General features: G+C 41.8%; 1 protein-coding gene across 1 annotated transcript in view; it reads right to left on the bottom strand.

Moving 5' to 3' along the window:
• Positions 1-15,581, bottom strand: part of WDFY3 (WD repeat and FYVE domain containing 3) — a 233,039-nt gene that overhangs the window by 12,765 nt on the left and 204,693 nt on the right. The window contains exons 54-60 of the mRNA XM_044912920.1: positions 14,238-14,391; positions 9,516-9,607; positions 9,078-9,290; positions 5,834-5,981; positions 4,488-4,642; positions 3,397-3,555; positions 2,138-2,317 (exon numbers count right to left, since the gene is read on the bottom strand). Coding sequence (XP_044768855.1) covers positions 2,138-2,317; positions 3,397-3,555; positions 4,488-4,642; positions 5,834-5,981; positions 9,078-9,290; positions 9,516-9,607; positions 14,238-14,391 — 1,101 coding nt within the window. The remainder of the gene's footprint in view (positions 1-2,137; positions 2,318-3,396; positions 3,556-4,487; positions 4,643-5,833; positions 5,982-9,077; positions 9,291-9,515; positions 9,608-14,237; positions 14,392-15,581) is intronic.

Here is a 15,581-nt window from a genome sequence, read left to right as displayed (position 1 = left end):
TCTGTGAGGTTACGTGTACTAGCCCCGCTTTAGGAGGGATCAAAGTCAGGTGCAAAGACTGTAAGGAACCTGCCTAACGTCACAGGATAAAGATTTGAAGCCAGCCCTTTCTGGCCCCAAAGCTTATGTACCACACCACGCTGCTAAGACAGCCTGGAAGTCATGATGCTAGGCACTGACTTTAGAAATGACCCGGGGACTTTCAGTACAGCCGGCAGGCACACGAGGACCTACAGAAATAGGAAGCCGGCCATCAAAAGCGGGGGAAACCGGAAGCTGAACAGCAGCATTGACTCAAGAAAGAAGGGAAGGGGGAGCCAAGGGCAGCAAGGTAAGGAGGCCTGGGGCGCTCCCAAACCACCCTCTGTGCGGGTCTTGCTACTGCTCCCTTCCCCCCTCTGTCCTTCTACCAAGATGGCAAGAACCAAACCCAAACCCAAACAAAAGTGATACTTAGCCAAGCACTGCTGTGTCTACCTCTGATTCAGCCACTGCACCACCTCGGACACTGAGTGTGAGCAGCTGTGCTGTAATTAAGGGGCTCAGTCTCTGCAAGGGGCGAGAGGCCACTGCTGCATCCGGCCCCGCGCCAGGCTCTCATCCTGTACTCCAGGGTGCCTCAATCAGGGAGCATCAGAGCAAATCCTGCGGCTACGGGCGTAAAGCAGAAGAGGAGGAGCTAAAGGGCAGCCGCAAGGTCGCTTACGCCCAAAATGCAGACTGAAATAAGGCAGACTTGATACTGGCTGCAAAAATATGACAGAAGTAGAAATCTTTTCATGTGTTATTAAGAGATTACAAAAGCACTGTAAAAGGGAAAAATCAAACACATCTGGGGTGTCTGCTGCAACTACGGCAATCCATTGCAGAATAACAACTGCAATCCATTACAGAATAACTGACTGTAAATAAAATTCTCAGTATTTAAGTGAAAAACAACTCCAAAACAAAGCGCTCAAAATAGTGCCACAAACCATTTGACTCAGGGCAACCCTGCCAGGTCAGAGCCATTCTGTTGCTTTGAGGTTTTCGTAAAGCTCTTAGGTACACGTGTTTGTAGGACCGAGGTGCTGTTCGAAAAGCATCTTACCTTTCAGATATACCAAAAAATGAATTTGACTTTTACCCCTGCATACTCTCCCCTCCCTGCCAGGTGTGGTGGCTCTTACTATTACCAGACATACCACCTGCCATTCACTACAACTGAATTTCTTTTTCCTTCTTTGACTGACTACAAGGTATCTGACTAAAAGCATACTACTTAGTATTTTCTGGTGTAAATTAAGGATGCTGCATTCCTCCAAAGGAAAGCTGTCTGTGTGGATGATGATATGATGTGGCTACGTGATTTCACACAAGAGGACCCCAGGACAGCACTAAGGGTAAGGGAGGGAATGAGTACACATAGCTAAGAAGCAGTGAGGCTGGGGAGTTCTGGTCAGTTTGCAAGACCGATTTGCATATGTGGGCATCACCAACATACAAATGTGGCAACTTGTCCCTCAGACACAGGGACCTCAGTCTTTGTATAACATACCCTTAGCTTCCCCTGATCCCCACATACCTTGGCAATGACCGTCCTCCCCTCACCCCACCTTAGGTGGGTGTGGTCTCCATGGGGGACTCCTGGGCTGGTGCATTAATTTTATGCTGACTCATTTATTTATACATAAAATATTTACTTATGAGAAGAGATTAATATCCTTCAGTAAGTTTGGGATAACTCTGAAAATAGTTCTATAACAACTCTGCTCGTTTGGTTCCCCAAATGTTACTCTTTTCACCTTACATAATAAATAAAGACTGAACGTATTTCATAAAAATGTCAGTACAATTTTAACATTCTTAACAGATCCTACAAATTCCTTGTTTTTAAAAAAGCCTATTCTAGAATGTTGTTTTGAACCAAATCTTGCTCTTCAAAGTATGCAGCAGTGAATGGATTTTAAGACAAATTTATCTCTGAGTTACAAACTTTAATATCCATTTGCTTTTTGCATAAATCAAGGAACATGTAGTAGCATTTATGAAATGAATGTCTATCAACTTAGAAAACACTCAGAGTCATTTTTTGTTTACATTAGCCAGAAATACTTGTTTTCCTCACCATAAACCAAGTGGGCAACTGACTACTTACTGTTAATTCATTGATACAAAGAGCAGAAACTGGAGCTCGATGGCCTCGGAGCTGGGTTAGGAATGACAGTTTGTTCAGATCCCAAATGATGCAGGTTCGGTCACGGGACCCGCTGACAATTATGTGATAGGCCAATGACGCTGTGGCGCAGGTGACAGTATCTGTGTGGCCAAGTAAGGCCTACGAAGGAGAAGAGAAAAAACCAGGCTGATCACCGTGACGGTGCTCCCTAAGGGGCTCCAGAAGGTCCCGGCTGCACTAGGAGTGAGGGGAGCACGTGCTGGGAGCAGCAGCATCTGCAAAGTCTTCCTTCTTTGCCGACTGTCCTTGCCTCATCCCACTGTGGGGAAGTCTGGGGGACTCTGGAGGCTCTGACCTCCATTTTTACATCACTCCTTTCCTGGACCTGGGCTAGAATCTTAGAAGGGAGAATGGAAGCTGTGACCCAGCTTGGATTTTTTCATCCCGTTTCTACATGGAGATGCATCAGTTATGCCCCCCCCACCCCCAAAGTACAGAATTTAAACTGGGCATTGATTCTTTTATGCCGTGTCCTGTTAGTCTAAGGAACTATAACTGGATGGGTCTTTAAAAAATGCACATATGGTAAGGCCTGCCTGGTGATGGTACATGGTCCTAGCAAGATAAAGGGAAGGTGTGCTGAGCTCCTGTTACTGACCTGGACACGTCTGTGCCCAAGAGATCTTCTTCAGACTACAATAGGAACTTTTGTCTTCTGCTAGAACATGAAGAGAAACAGGACCCAGGGAAACGGCAATGTGGGAGAGCAAGCATTTCAGAGAAGACAATTCAGATTACTGTTAAGAGTTCCTGAGTATTTAACTATTTAAATAATGAGTTGGCTTACAATGTTTTGTCATATATAAATCCTTTCTGTATGCTCAGCAAACCCCAGGAGGCTGTTTTAAATAAGAAGTGCCTTCTACTGAGTGGGTTACTGGCTGGCACGCTAGCTTCAAAGCCTATTTTCTAAACGGAAAATACTGTAAGCAAGAGAGTCTGGATCAGCAAACTAAAATGTCAACCTTGTATTTGGAATAACGGGGTGATTAGATCATTTTTAGAAATAGTACCGTCTCATTTCATTTCTTTTTAAAGACCCATTTCTAGCAAAAGAACATATTTTTTAAATTTTGTCCATTATACCTGAAGCACCTTGTTATTAAAGAAGCTTTGTAGTTTCTCTAGAGTGCAGGCCGCCGAGATGGAATATATCCATCTTCTGTTTATTCTGTTACCTGTTTCAGAGTGAGGGTCTTAGCCTTTTCTTTCGAGGTGCCCATCTCCCAGACACAAACAACTGTGCTCGTTCCACCTGTGATGACCAACTTGGGGTTGGGGCAGATTGCACAGAGAATCTGGCCCCACTCAGACAAACATTCATAAACAGTCACTACCTATAAAATAAAACAGATGTGAGACACACATGCCATCAAGTACTATCAACTTCGGAATCACAACGAGCATGCTGAGCGAAGGAGAGCCCCCATGTAGGCGCCTCACAGGCAAACGCGTACGTACATCCTGGGCTGAATTTCCACTGAGGCTCTACCCTGAACCAGCCCTACAGCCTCCGAACTGCAGTTGCTGTGAGAAACCATAGTAAAAAGGACTTTGCTCCTAGTGGGTGTCTTCAGTTTCTCCAGTCGAGGAAAATGATGCTCCGACTATGTGATGCTGTGTACGAGGCAGGGGATAATCTGGTAGAAGGCTGTGTTTGCTACAGCCAGTTAGAGGTAAACGGAAATCATGAGTGCTGCCATTTAATGAGAAGCTTAACTAGAGTTGTGTCACAGTGCACTGCACAGACTTGCGCCAGCTAGATCCCGCCTGCCGTTAGGAGGAGACTGGCAGAGGGCAAGCCCAGGGCACCGGACGGCCACGCCGCAGGGCCTCTCCAAGAGCTACTATGGGACTCCACACAGTAGCTGCTGCGGCCTGGGTGATGGGCTGACAGGTTTTCCATCAGCCACTTAAGAGTACTGAAACGGTACGTGGGCCAGATGGTGATCCACCGAAAAGACGCTCTTTCAGTGGTCAGAAATGTTGACCACCTGGCTGACTAGGATCTCTTGGAGGAATTCTCTGACTGGGAGAGAAACTGCTAGAGCTCAGTGCAAAACTTTTGAAAAGCGGCTTGTTCTGTAGGAAACCCGCCTTGTCCACTAGTTCCTTTAACCTGATCTGAGGCTGCGAAGCTCTCCCTTCCTCTGGGCTCTGCAGGAGCGGTTGACTAGCCCTTGGACTGGGCTCTTCCCACCCCTTTCAAGCAGGATATCCAAACCACAAAAGAGCAAGATTAAATGAGTGAGCAAGAAACAATGCAAACCTTGTCTGATTCATAGGTTCCCAGCCTGCAGCTGAGGTCCGCATAGCCCCAAGCGAAAGTTTTGTTCCAGGTTGGTGGGATAAGAACCTTATTCTGTTCTACTGCAAGAATGCCTTTATCTGTGCACACTATTTGGCCCACAGGCTCTTTAAGTTCTGTAAAAAACAAATCAACAGATCAGAATAGGGACAAGGAAAATGAACCTCATGATCCTATAGGGGATCATCATTTCATTTGTTTGTAGGAATCAAGCCTCCTGACACATACATTAGGACAAAATGAGCTTAGAGGGAGAGCTTGGCTTTTGAGTCTCCGCTGGGTGATGGACATCGACCCTGACAGGTGTTCTGCAGGGCTTCCTTCCGGCTTTCCTGCCTCTTGAAAACTTGGGTTTGGCTCCTAGCAACTGGCCTGTCTTCTTGACCATTAGGACCGTGCAGAGTAATCTGAGATGCTCTCCAGAATCCATACACAGACCTTCAACCAGTCTAGGCCTGCAGCACCTCCCAAATGATATCCAGCCTTAGACTTCCAGAAGGAAGGACATGCCGTCCCCCACGAGGTCCGACCCCCTGCCCTGCCCTGCCCCAGGACACTGCCGAGCACGCCAGTGTTCCGTAACCGTCACCCGCGCTGAGTGGGGCTGGTACAGGGCGGTCTGTGTCATGAGCCCAAAGAGCACCGAGCGGGGAGCCTATCCAATCAACCAGACTGATACTGCAATTTTTAGATTTAACAGTGGCAACTTTAAGCCTTTCCAAAAACCTTTTTTCATTCTAAGAAAAATATCCACTTGAAAAAGTATTTTATTTATTTAACTTTTATTTATTTATTTGAGAGAGAGACAGAGCATGAGTGGAGGGGGAAGAGAGCAGACGCTTAATGGACTGAGCCACCCAGGAGCCCCCAAAAAGTACTTTTAGAGAAGTCATAACCACATTAGATAAAAAACAGATACTTTCAGTTGGCTTATTAAAAATGCAGTCTTTTTACTGCTATTTCTAAATTGGCAGAACACATACAAATGAAGATTACAAAGGTTTTTCTACATATATAATATAACGTTGAGCTACAAGATTTGGTGTATTAGAGTTTTCGCTGTCTTAGCAGGAGGAGAAACCCGTTTGGTTCTTTTTGATGAAAAAATCCAACAGGCCAAAAAACCCCAAACCAAACCAAACCAAACCAAAAGGAAAAGGAGAAAATCTAACAGGTATTTGGTGATAGAAAGTATAGCACTTATTACAAAGGACACTAATGTTGAAAGGCACACGTTATTGCTAAACTAGGATTATTAACTACGCCCACAGCATCAGGAAGCACAGGTTGACTTCCTGTCACCTCACCTTTTACAGGTGTTAGAGAAGGCCTCAGGTTGTCCAGGTGATGGAAAAAGATCTTGTCACTTGTAGACCCCGGGGGAGCAGAGGCGCTCATACTGTCTCCATTCAGTCGGCTCCTCACTCGCTTTGGTGGATGAGGTTTCTTAAATAACTGGGATGAGAGAGGATGACACATTTTACAATGAAAACTAACATTTATTGAGCCCTTTAAATGCCAGCTATTATGTTTTTATTTCACTTGCACTTCACAAGGACCACTAGGCACTCCATTACCACGCCTTTCGTTTGAGGAAAGAACCTTTAAGGAGGCTCAGAAGAAGGCTGCAGGTCTCCCATCTTGCAAGCAGGGATGGGACCATGATACTTTTTAAAAGCCTGGGTTACCACCATGCTCTATGCTACTCTGACTTCCTAACTTTTCAGGGGTAAATGAATCTACTCAAACTATAGTTGATCAACAATTATTTTCCAATGATTTTTAAAAAGTAACCAATTCTTTACAGCCAGATACCATTCTGTACCACTGAGGGCAGACTGACATTCTGAGTTATTTCTGGCTTCAACATGGCCTTTCAACATGACATCATTTTGGTGTCTTTTAGATGCTACTAATTTGTTCAAAGTATGAACATTGTTGCCTTCTTTTTACTTTGCAATGCTGTAAGGGGAAAAAAAGAAAATAGTCATGTAAGATGACTATTTTTTAAATACTGTAGATCTTCAAAATAGGCGTAGAGCCATTTCTGTTAGAAAACTGTTATCTGAGGAAGATATCTGGAAAATCTTAGATAAAATGAGATTTAAAATGACTAGAAAACCTTCACACTTCGTGAATGTGACATTCTGGATTTCCAGAAGAAAAAATAGAAAAAAATGCTTTGTAAAGAGAAAGATATTTTAGGCATCCAAACATTTAAAAACCTTGTTCCTATCTTATCTACATATATCAGGGTTCTGTTATTTTCTCTAAATGACACAGACTCTGTAGTTGTATAAAAAGACTCCCCTACTTTAAAGCATGTTCATGAATGGACATTTGCTGAAGAGCTTTTTTTTTAATACAGATAACACATTAATAAGTTCTTTTTTTTTTTAAGATTTTATTTATTTATTTGACACTGAGAGAGAGCACAAGTAGGCAGAGTGGCAGGCAGCGGGAGAAGGAGAAGCAGACTCCCCCATTGAGCAGGGAGCCCCACATGGGGCTCGATCCCAGGACCCCGGGATCATGACCTGAGCAGACACTTAACTGACTGAGCTACCCAGGCGCCCCTGCTGAAGAACTTTTAAGAGGACCCAAGGACAGAGCACCTCGACAGGTCAGGGTATATAACAATGTATGGATATGCTGACTGTAAAACCTAGATTTTCTAGGATGACATACTTTGAAGGACTCTATCAGTCACCGGAATGTCTGAAGAATATTCAAACTTTAGTTCGCAGGCTGTCCGCCTCTTAAACTCAAAAGGGACTGAAATTCTGTGACAGTACATGTGTCTTGATTTTTTCGTTCAGAATATTTCTCAGAGGGTATGAAACACAGTTCTTGCGCTTGTAACCCTCAGAGAAAAGGAAAGGTTTAACTAAAATTCTTCAGCTGCGATTAGAGTTTATCAATAAGCATTTCACTTTAAAAGTAAACACAGTTCTGGGGCGCCTGGGTGGCTCAGTCAGGCGTCCAACTTGGTTTTTGGCTCAGGTCTTGGTCTCGGGGTTGTGGGATCGAGCCCTGCATCGGGCTGGGTGTGGAGCCTGCTTGGGGCTCTCTTTCTCCCTCTCCCTCTGCACCCCCCTCTCTAAAAGTAAACACAGTTACTCAGTTGGGGGATCAGACTACGCTGTGAGTGGTGCAGTTACAGGCTCTTCTGCTGTCTGTTGTATGAAGAAGTGCCATTGTTCTGACTGTTCCCAACCATCAACCCTGGAAACCTCCAAGCTGGTTAATGTACAAAAAGGGAGCCCAAGAGAGGTATCTGAGGCAGGTACAGAGAAGGCTGTCTGGGCCAAAGTGCAGACCCGGGGCATTTGGGAAAGCTAGGTGGTTTGGATGGCCAGCAGAGTGTGCCTTTCCCACAGGGCTGGTTCCTCCTGGCGCATCACACCCTCCTGCTGTGCTCTGAGGACGGGGAGGAGAGACGGCATAAAGTCTCTTAACTGGGCTTCGCTCATCGTGAAGGTGAGCGATCTACAGCACTTGGGTGCTGAGTGGCTACACTCTTGGTTTTTCTGTTCAGGTTCCAGATGGTGGTTACAGCAGCTAGTGCAGGGCTGGTTCTAGGCATTCCCACGGCATGCGCTCTCCTACCAGAGCACTCATCACACCTGCATCACTATCTAATCCAGATCACCACCATCTGTTCCCTCGACTACTATTAAGAGCTTCCGAGGTGGTATTCTGCTCCTAACTTGATTCCCCCACAGTGTGTGCGTGTATGAGACTATGGACAGAATGATCTTTATTTTTCAGGTTTTATTTTCATTCCAGTTAGTTAATGCACATGGACAGAATGATCTTTAAAGTCTAAATAAGGGGGAGCCTCGGTGGCTCAGGTGATTAAGTGTCTGCCTTTGGCTCAGGTCATGATCCCAGGGTCCTGGGATCAAACCCCACGTTAAGCTCCCTGCTCAGCGGGGAGCCTGCTTCTCCCTCTGCCTCTCCCCTGGCTTGTGCGCTCACTCTCATTCTCTCTGTCAAATAAATAAATAAATAAAATCTTTAAAAAAAAGTCTAACTATGGGGGCACCTGTCCGGCTCAGTCGGTATAGCACGCGACTCTTGATCTCGGGGTTCTGAGTTCAAGCCCCACGCTGGGTGTAGAGATTACTTAAAAATAAAATCATAATAAATAAACAAATAAGTAAAAAATAAAGTCTAAATACGACCATGCCATTTCCTTGCCCAAAGTCAGCACTGGCTTCCTACTGGCCTTGGGACGAAACCCCATCTCTGTGTGCTGTGGCCCCCGAGACCCCATCTTCTTCCCTGATTGCAGGTCTTATGCAGACAGAGGAAAGCGCTCCCTGCACTCGTCTGTGAGGGGAAATTCTCTCTGAACAACACTTCTATTTCCCTGGACTGCAAAAGGGAGGAGAAAGCAATAATCTTGGAACCTACTGAACCTATTGGGTGGCATGGCTCTTCAATAAAAACTTAGCCTAAACTTATTATATGGTCATTCACCATCTATAGCAATGTTAGAGCTTAAAAAAATGAAGCTGAGAGCATCAATGATAAGAATATCCATACCTGTTTAGGGATCTGACCAAAGTTATTAATGAACCCTATGGTGGCTGTCTCCTTTAGTGGGTCATTTATGTTGTAGATATCCACTTGACCCTCATAAAAAAGATGGTGGAAGACATTTACAGCTTCTACTGCAGCAGGGCCTTGCTGTTTATAGCCAAAGATTAAGTCAATCCACTCATGCAGATGGGCACTCACGTAATCACATTCCAAAGCCTGTAATTTCAAAACACACGTTCAGTCACAGGCTGACTTTTATTACTTGCTCAGAAAGCAAAAACAATTGGCCAGTGTTCACAAGGAACTAAAATAACTAAAAATCATAAGAACAATATCTGTAATTTGAACAAATGAGTGCTATCTTGCTCAAGGTCCTCTCTTTGTATTGTGGTCAACGACCCAATGAAATTCAAATTCAACTGCAAAGGGTGCTCCCATTACCTCACGGTGGACTCTGATGAATTCCCGTGGGTCCCCTTTTGCCCACGGTGGAAGGATAACATCTCCAAGCTTGGTGCCATTTTGTTTACAGCCTGTGCAATTAGATAAATTAAAAAGAAAATGAAAGATGGGATAAACAGTAACTTTACATTAAAATAACAGAGAAATAGTGGGTTATCAGAACTATGAAATTTTACTACCAGAAAGGACCCTCTGAGATCACCTACTCTGATATTTCCCTAAGTCTGCTCCTTAGAGAATTCCCTCAGAGAGATCATTAAGCATTAGCAAAACTGAGGGGCCCACCCTGTCAAATGACTTCAGAAAATGCTGAGTTACGCAAAGTTAAACAGGTTTCTTCCTGCAAGACTCCTCAGAGGCACAGCCCTTCTCTAGGAGGGATATTAGACACAACATTCCTGAAATTTAACTGACCACAGGACTCCTTTTTAACAAAACATTTAGTGAGGCTACTGTTTTGAGTTTGGAAGAAAAGCTCAAATTCAATCCCCTTAGGACTGCGCATTTGGAAGACCATTAGCAATTTCTCTCAAATCTTCTTTTGTTTGGGCTTTTCCTGAATGCTCAGAGCTTGGTGAGTCATCAGCAGTGAATCAGTACTGAATTTTTTGTCTTAATGTTTTGACAAAATTTTGCCTCTCACATGGAGGAGGTTACTGAAGGAATACCTAACTTCTCAGTCACCGAGGAGTCTGAGTGTTCTCTTTGCTCAAGAGGAAATAAGAATACCAGTCTTCCAGAAACATTTGCAATACATGTGGCTTCTCCTATTTCTGATTCTTAAACTCTTGAGAGAGCTCTGTAGAACTGACATGTATTTTGCTGTAAGGATTCTCATTAAAAAAATAAAATCTGAAATGTAACTTTTTGCTGTTAGTACATCATTTAACAGAAAAAAAAAAAAAACATCTGGAAAAACTATGGGGCTTCCTGGCAGAAACGAAAAATGCATACCAAGTGATATTTATTCCATGGAAACTGTTAATTTAAGTCATAGCTAGATAATTTGAAAAATATTAAAGAAAGTGTTTGCTATAAAATCTACCCCTATAATAAAACATATTAAACGGGACTGGCATCTCAGGAAACAGGTCCTGTCTTTTCATTTTTTGGAAGTAAAGACCAAAAAGTTAACTTTAGCTTACAGTTTTCCTAGATACAAGTCAGATGATCAATGTAAAAAATGACTCTATGAATAGTAATGTTGACTCACTAGCTCAACAGCAGTTGGGTAGGTAAACAGTTATATTAGACATTTTCAGAGAAGTACAATTGTTCAAATTCTAGAACACAAAGGCAGTTTCAAGTGAGGGCCAATAAAAATATTTCCCACAGAAACAATCTTGTTCTTGTCACTGTTATTTGATGGCTTACTGACAATGTGATATGAAGTGAGAAACACAAAAATCAGTTTATTGTTTAAAGGAATGTCTTGACTTGGTTGGAAAAATTACCATATGACTTAAGAAAAAATCAAACAATCAAGTTATTACCACCCCTCCCCCTCATTATTCTCAGTCCACTCCCCTTGAAATACCACCCAAGTCCCCAGACTTAAAATATAATCTGCTTTTCAAAAAATATGCTTATCATCCCTAAAATTTATGCAATATAATTTTATTTCACCTGTACTATCTGCAATTTTAAAATTCAAAGGGAACATTCTGCAGTATACTCTTGGTCTGGTTCTGGTACTCTGCAGCTCCCCTCCATGTAGATCTACATCCAAGGGTATAAAGATAAGACAACGTAACTCATCCGAGAGCCAGGGAAAAACCCAAGTGCTCTTTGTTTTACATCATTTAAAGATAGTAAAGATAATAAACAGTGTTGTTGGGTTTTTCTTTTCTTTCTTTCTTTTCTTTTTTTTTGGTAATTGAAGTGAAACTTACCTAACACAAAATTAGCCATTTTAAAATGAACAATTCCAGTGGCATTTAGTACATTCACAATTTTGTGCGGCCACCACCTCTATCTAGCCCTAAAACATTTTCATCACCCCACAGGGAAATCTTGTACCCATTAAGCAGTGGCTCCCCATTCCTCCTGCCCCCCTGTCCCTGGGTAACCACCAATCTGTGTTCTGTGTCTATAGATTGACCTGTGCTGGATATTTCATATAATAGAATCATACATTATGTGATCTTTTGTGTCTGGCTTCTTTAACTTAGCATAATGTTTCTGAGGTTCATCCATGTTATAGCATGTATCAGTAATTCATACTTTTCCATGGCTGAATAACATTCCATTGTACGTACATTCCACAATTTGTTTATTCATTGATAGACATGTGGCCTGCTTCTACACTTGGCTACTGTGCATAATGCTGCTATGAACAGGTGTGGATATGTACTTTGCTTGAGTCCCTGTCTTCAGTTCTTTTGGACATAGACCTCAGGGTGGAACTGCTGGGTCATACGGTGATTCTATTTTTAACTTTTGAGACGCCAACAAGCTGTCTTCCACAGCCACTGAGCCATGCATCCCCACTAGCAGTGCATGAAGCTTCTACTCTCTCCACACCCTCATCAGCTCTTGCTCTTTTCTGTTGCTGTGGCTTTCTGTTTTGACCACAGCCATCCTAGTGGATGTGAAGTGGTACCTCATCGTGATTTTCACTGGCATTTCCCTAATGACTAATGATGTTGAGCATCTTTTCATGTGCTTACTGGTTATTTGTATAACTTCTTTGGAGAAATGTTCACTTGGGTCATTGGCCCATTTTTAAATTGGATTATCTTCTTGCTGTTGAGTTGTAAGAGTTCTTTATATTCTGGACACTAGACCCTTATGAGATATAGCACTTGCAAATATTTTCTCCCATTCTGTAGGTGTTCTTTTCACCTTCTTCATAATGCTCTTGGATACAGAAGTTTTACATTTTGATCAAGTCCAAGTCATCCTTTTTGTTGTTGATGCTTGTGCTGTTGATATCCTACCTAAGAATGCATCAGCAAATACAAGATCACGAAGATTTATGTTTTCTTCTAAGAGTTTTACAGCTTTAGCTTTTTTTTTTTTTTATAGCTTTAGCTCTTATATGCAAATAATGTTTTTTAAAGTGTGTGATTTCATGGAAAGAAGATGATTTATTATGAAGATGAGCATGACAAAAATACATGACCCTTTCTTAATTTACTTTTTAAAACTAGATAATTTAGTTTGGTTTGTAAGTGGTTTGGACTAAAACATTTTTGTAACATGTATTAGTATAATTCCGTGTTTCTAAAAGATTGGGGTTATCTCTTTCTGTGCCTCTCTATTTTTCTCTTTGAAAGTGGCGTCCCCAGGGAACAGAGTAGCATTCTCCAAAAGTGAATTATAAGTGAACACAGTAAAACACCAATGTGCATCCATATTCAAATGCTGTGTAGGCATGTGCTGTTTTTCTCTGTTCACCATCTATTCTATTCCTTTAAGGAGCCATCACCCCTACAACTCAAAGCCCCAGAACTTGGTGTTTTTAGTTGCTCAAAGGTGAGCTCCAGGCCCGATCACAGGTAATGAGACTCACTTACAGGTCTTTTGCTGGGGCTATTAAGAGAGTCTTTTATCTTTGCCATTAGACTTGGAGCTATAATTTCATGAGGTTAGAACTGCTTATGGACAATTAACAAAAATTATTTAAAACTATTTTTAAAAAGAAAAAACACTCAGATGTATCGGATATGAACATTTCCCTAAATTTTCTGTTAACAAAACTTTGAAATAGTATAGTAATGATTTAGATGTTGAACTCTTCAAAACGAAGTATTTCATACTTCATACTTCAATATGAAGTATGAAAAATACATGAAAATAGGACAAAATCTGGCAGGAACATTCTGAAGTGGAAACAATGGAATTTTGATATGTTTTAAAAGAAATACTCAGAAACCTAGATCAGCAAACTATGTTCCAAGAAACTGTAGCCAAAATCAAATCTATTTCCTGTAACTGCTGAATTATACAAAGAGAGCAGAGTACTGACGAAATTTCTCTCCTTTTTAGGACTATTGATTTGTTTCTGTTTTTCTAGATAATACTACCCTAATAGGATAAAGAAGAGGAATTAACTTAAAGTTATTCTAAAATTCTAATTTTAGAACACATTAGCATGCAACCTGAGAATGCCTTAGGCAATACATAAGATTAAAACAATACATGAGGGGCGCCTGGGTGGCTCAGATGGTTAAGCGTCTGCCTTCAGCTCAGGTAGAGATCTCCAGTTCCTGGGATTGGGCCCCACATCGGGCTCCCAGCTCGATGGGGAGTCTGCTTCTCCCTCTCTCTCTGTCTCTCTCTCTCTCAAGTGAATAAACAAATCTTCAAAAAAAATCTTCAAAAAAAAAAAAAACCCAATACATGAAAAATGTGGATATATCCTTTTTGGCTATTAATTTGAACTGTAACGATTTTTAAATACATTTTCACCTCCCCTTTGTTTTTACTGAAATCACAATATTCTGACCATTAGATGCAATCTGTGTCAATTTTAAAATTTTTCCAAGACTTCACATTTGAAACAGCTATTTTGGGCATAAATCTATTTTTCTTTTTATATTTACTCCCACATACCCAATTATAGTAAATAACAGCTGCTCAAACCACAAGGAAGTCTTTCCTTGTCAGTGTGTACTGCAGACAATATTCAGGAAAGTGACATTTCTATTGGTCCTTTCCAGGTTAATGTTCCTAAGACAGCGCCGCAGCTGTACATACCTAGATCAAAGTTGTTGGAATTGAACAGGAATTCTGGTAAGTAAAAAAATTCGGGGATAAGTTCTTTTACATCTGCCATGTTGTGCTTTGATGCTGAATACCAGGCCTCACGCACACTGTGGAACATCCGGTCAGCCAGGTCGAAGTGGCCTCCCTGTGGGCAGAAGGAGAAGACACCGCTCTGTTAGAGCGCCATCCCCACCTCACTGCTTCTGTCAAGCTCACGGGCTCGAAAATCCCAAATAAATACATTTGGTGACAATTCCATTTCCCACCATCCTACATCAAACACACAAAATTTTAAATAATCACAAAAAGAAAATTCTTTTGGGGGTATTTCTGACAAAGAGTGCTTAATGCATGTATTTCGTAATCAAAGTGAAATCCAAATACAAAGACTTTTAAAAGTCATGAAAAAATTAGTTTTTAGCGAGAGGCAAGAATATAAGGATATATAAATTCTTCCATAGTCTCATGATGCTCTCCTAAAACAAACAAACAAAAAACCAAGATTCTAATGTAGCCATCTACAGTTGGAAATATTCAAGTTATATATATGCTTGACTGATTTTATAAATTAACATGACATTCAAGTTCTCACACTGCTAAGAATTAGGTGAAAAACTAAGAAAGTGATCAAAAAGTTATAGATGTAACGAATTCAAATAGAAAAGGGATTTCTTACACAGCCTCATAGATATAACACACCTTCCTCAGTTGAACTCCCTATTGCTGTGTTTTCAGTGGACACAGTATATCTGTTTTTATACTGAAGCTTCCTGCAGGAAAATGCCAAAGTCCATACAATGCCCCACTAAACCTGCCACAATCTGGCCCGTTACCTCTCTGATGTCATCCTCTGTGAAGTTCCCCTCCACTTACTCTGCTCCAGACACAGTGGCCTCGTTGCTCTTCCTAAAACATCTCAGGCACATGCCTGACTTTAGGCCCTCGCATGGACTGTTCCCTCTGCCTGGAACACACTTTCTCCAGATTATCTGCATGAGTAACTGTCTCACTTCCTTCAAGTCTTTGCTCACATGCCACCTTTTCAAGGAGACCTACTCTGACCACTCTGTGTAAAACTGCACTGCACCCTCCTCTACCTCCTACCTCTACTTCTGCACTTCCCAGCCTCCTTTCCCTGATCTCTATTTTCTGATAGCATGTATTATATTCTAAAACACTTTAAGATGTATTTTTTATTATTCTTGTCTGTTTCCCTCAACTAAAATATATAAGCGCTACAAAGCAGGACTTTTGTCTTTATTCATTGATATCTTCCACGTACTTAGAACAGTGCCTGGTACATAATAGGTATTCAGTAAATATTTGCTGAATAAA

The sequence above is a fragment of the Neomonachus schauinslandi genome, chromosome 2 (assembly GCF_002201575.2).
Source record: "Neomonachus schauinslandi chromosome 2, ASM220157v2, whole genome shotgun sequence".
In the NCBI taxonomy this organism is placed as follows: Eukaryota; Metazoa; Chordata; class Mammalia; order Carnivora; family Phocidae; genus Neomonachus; species Neomonachus schauinslandi.
This window is presented reverse-complemented; position numbering and strand designations above follow the sequence as displayed.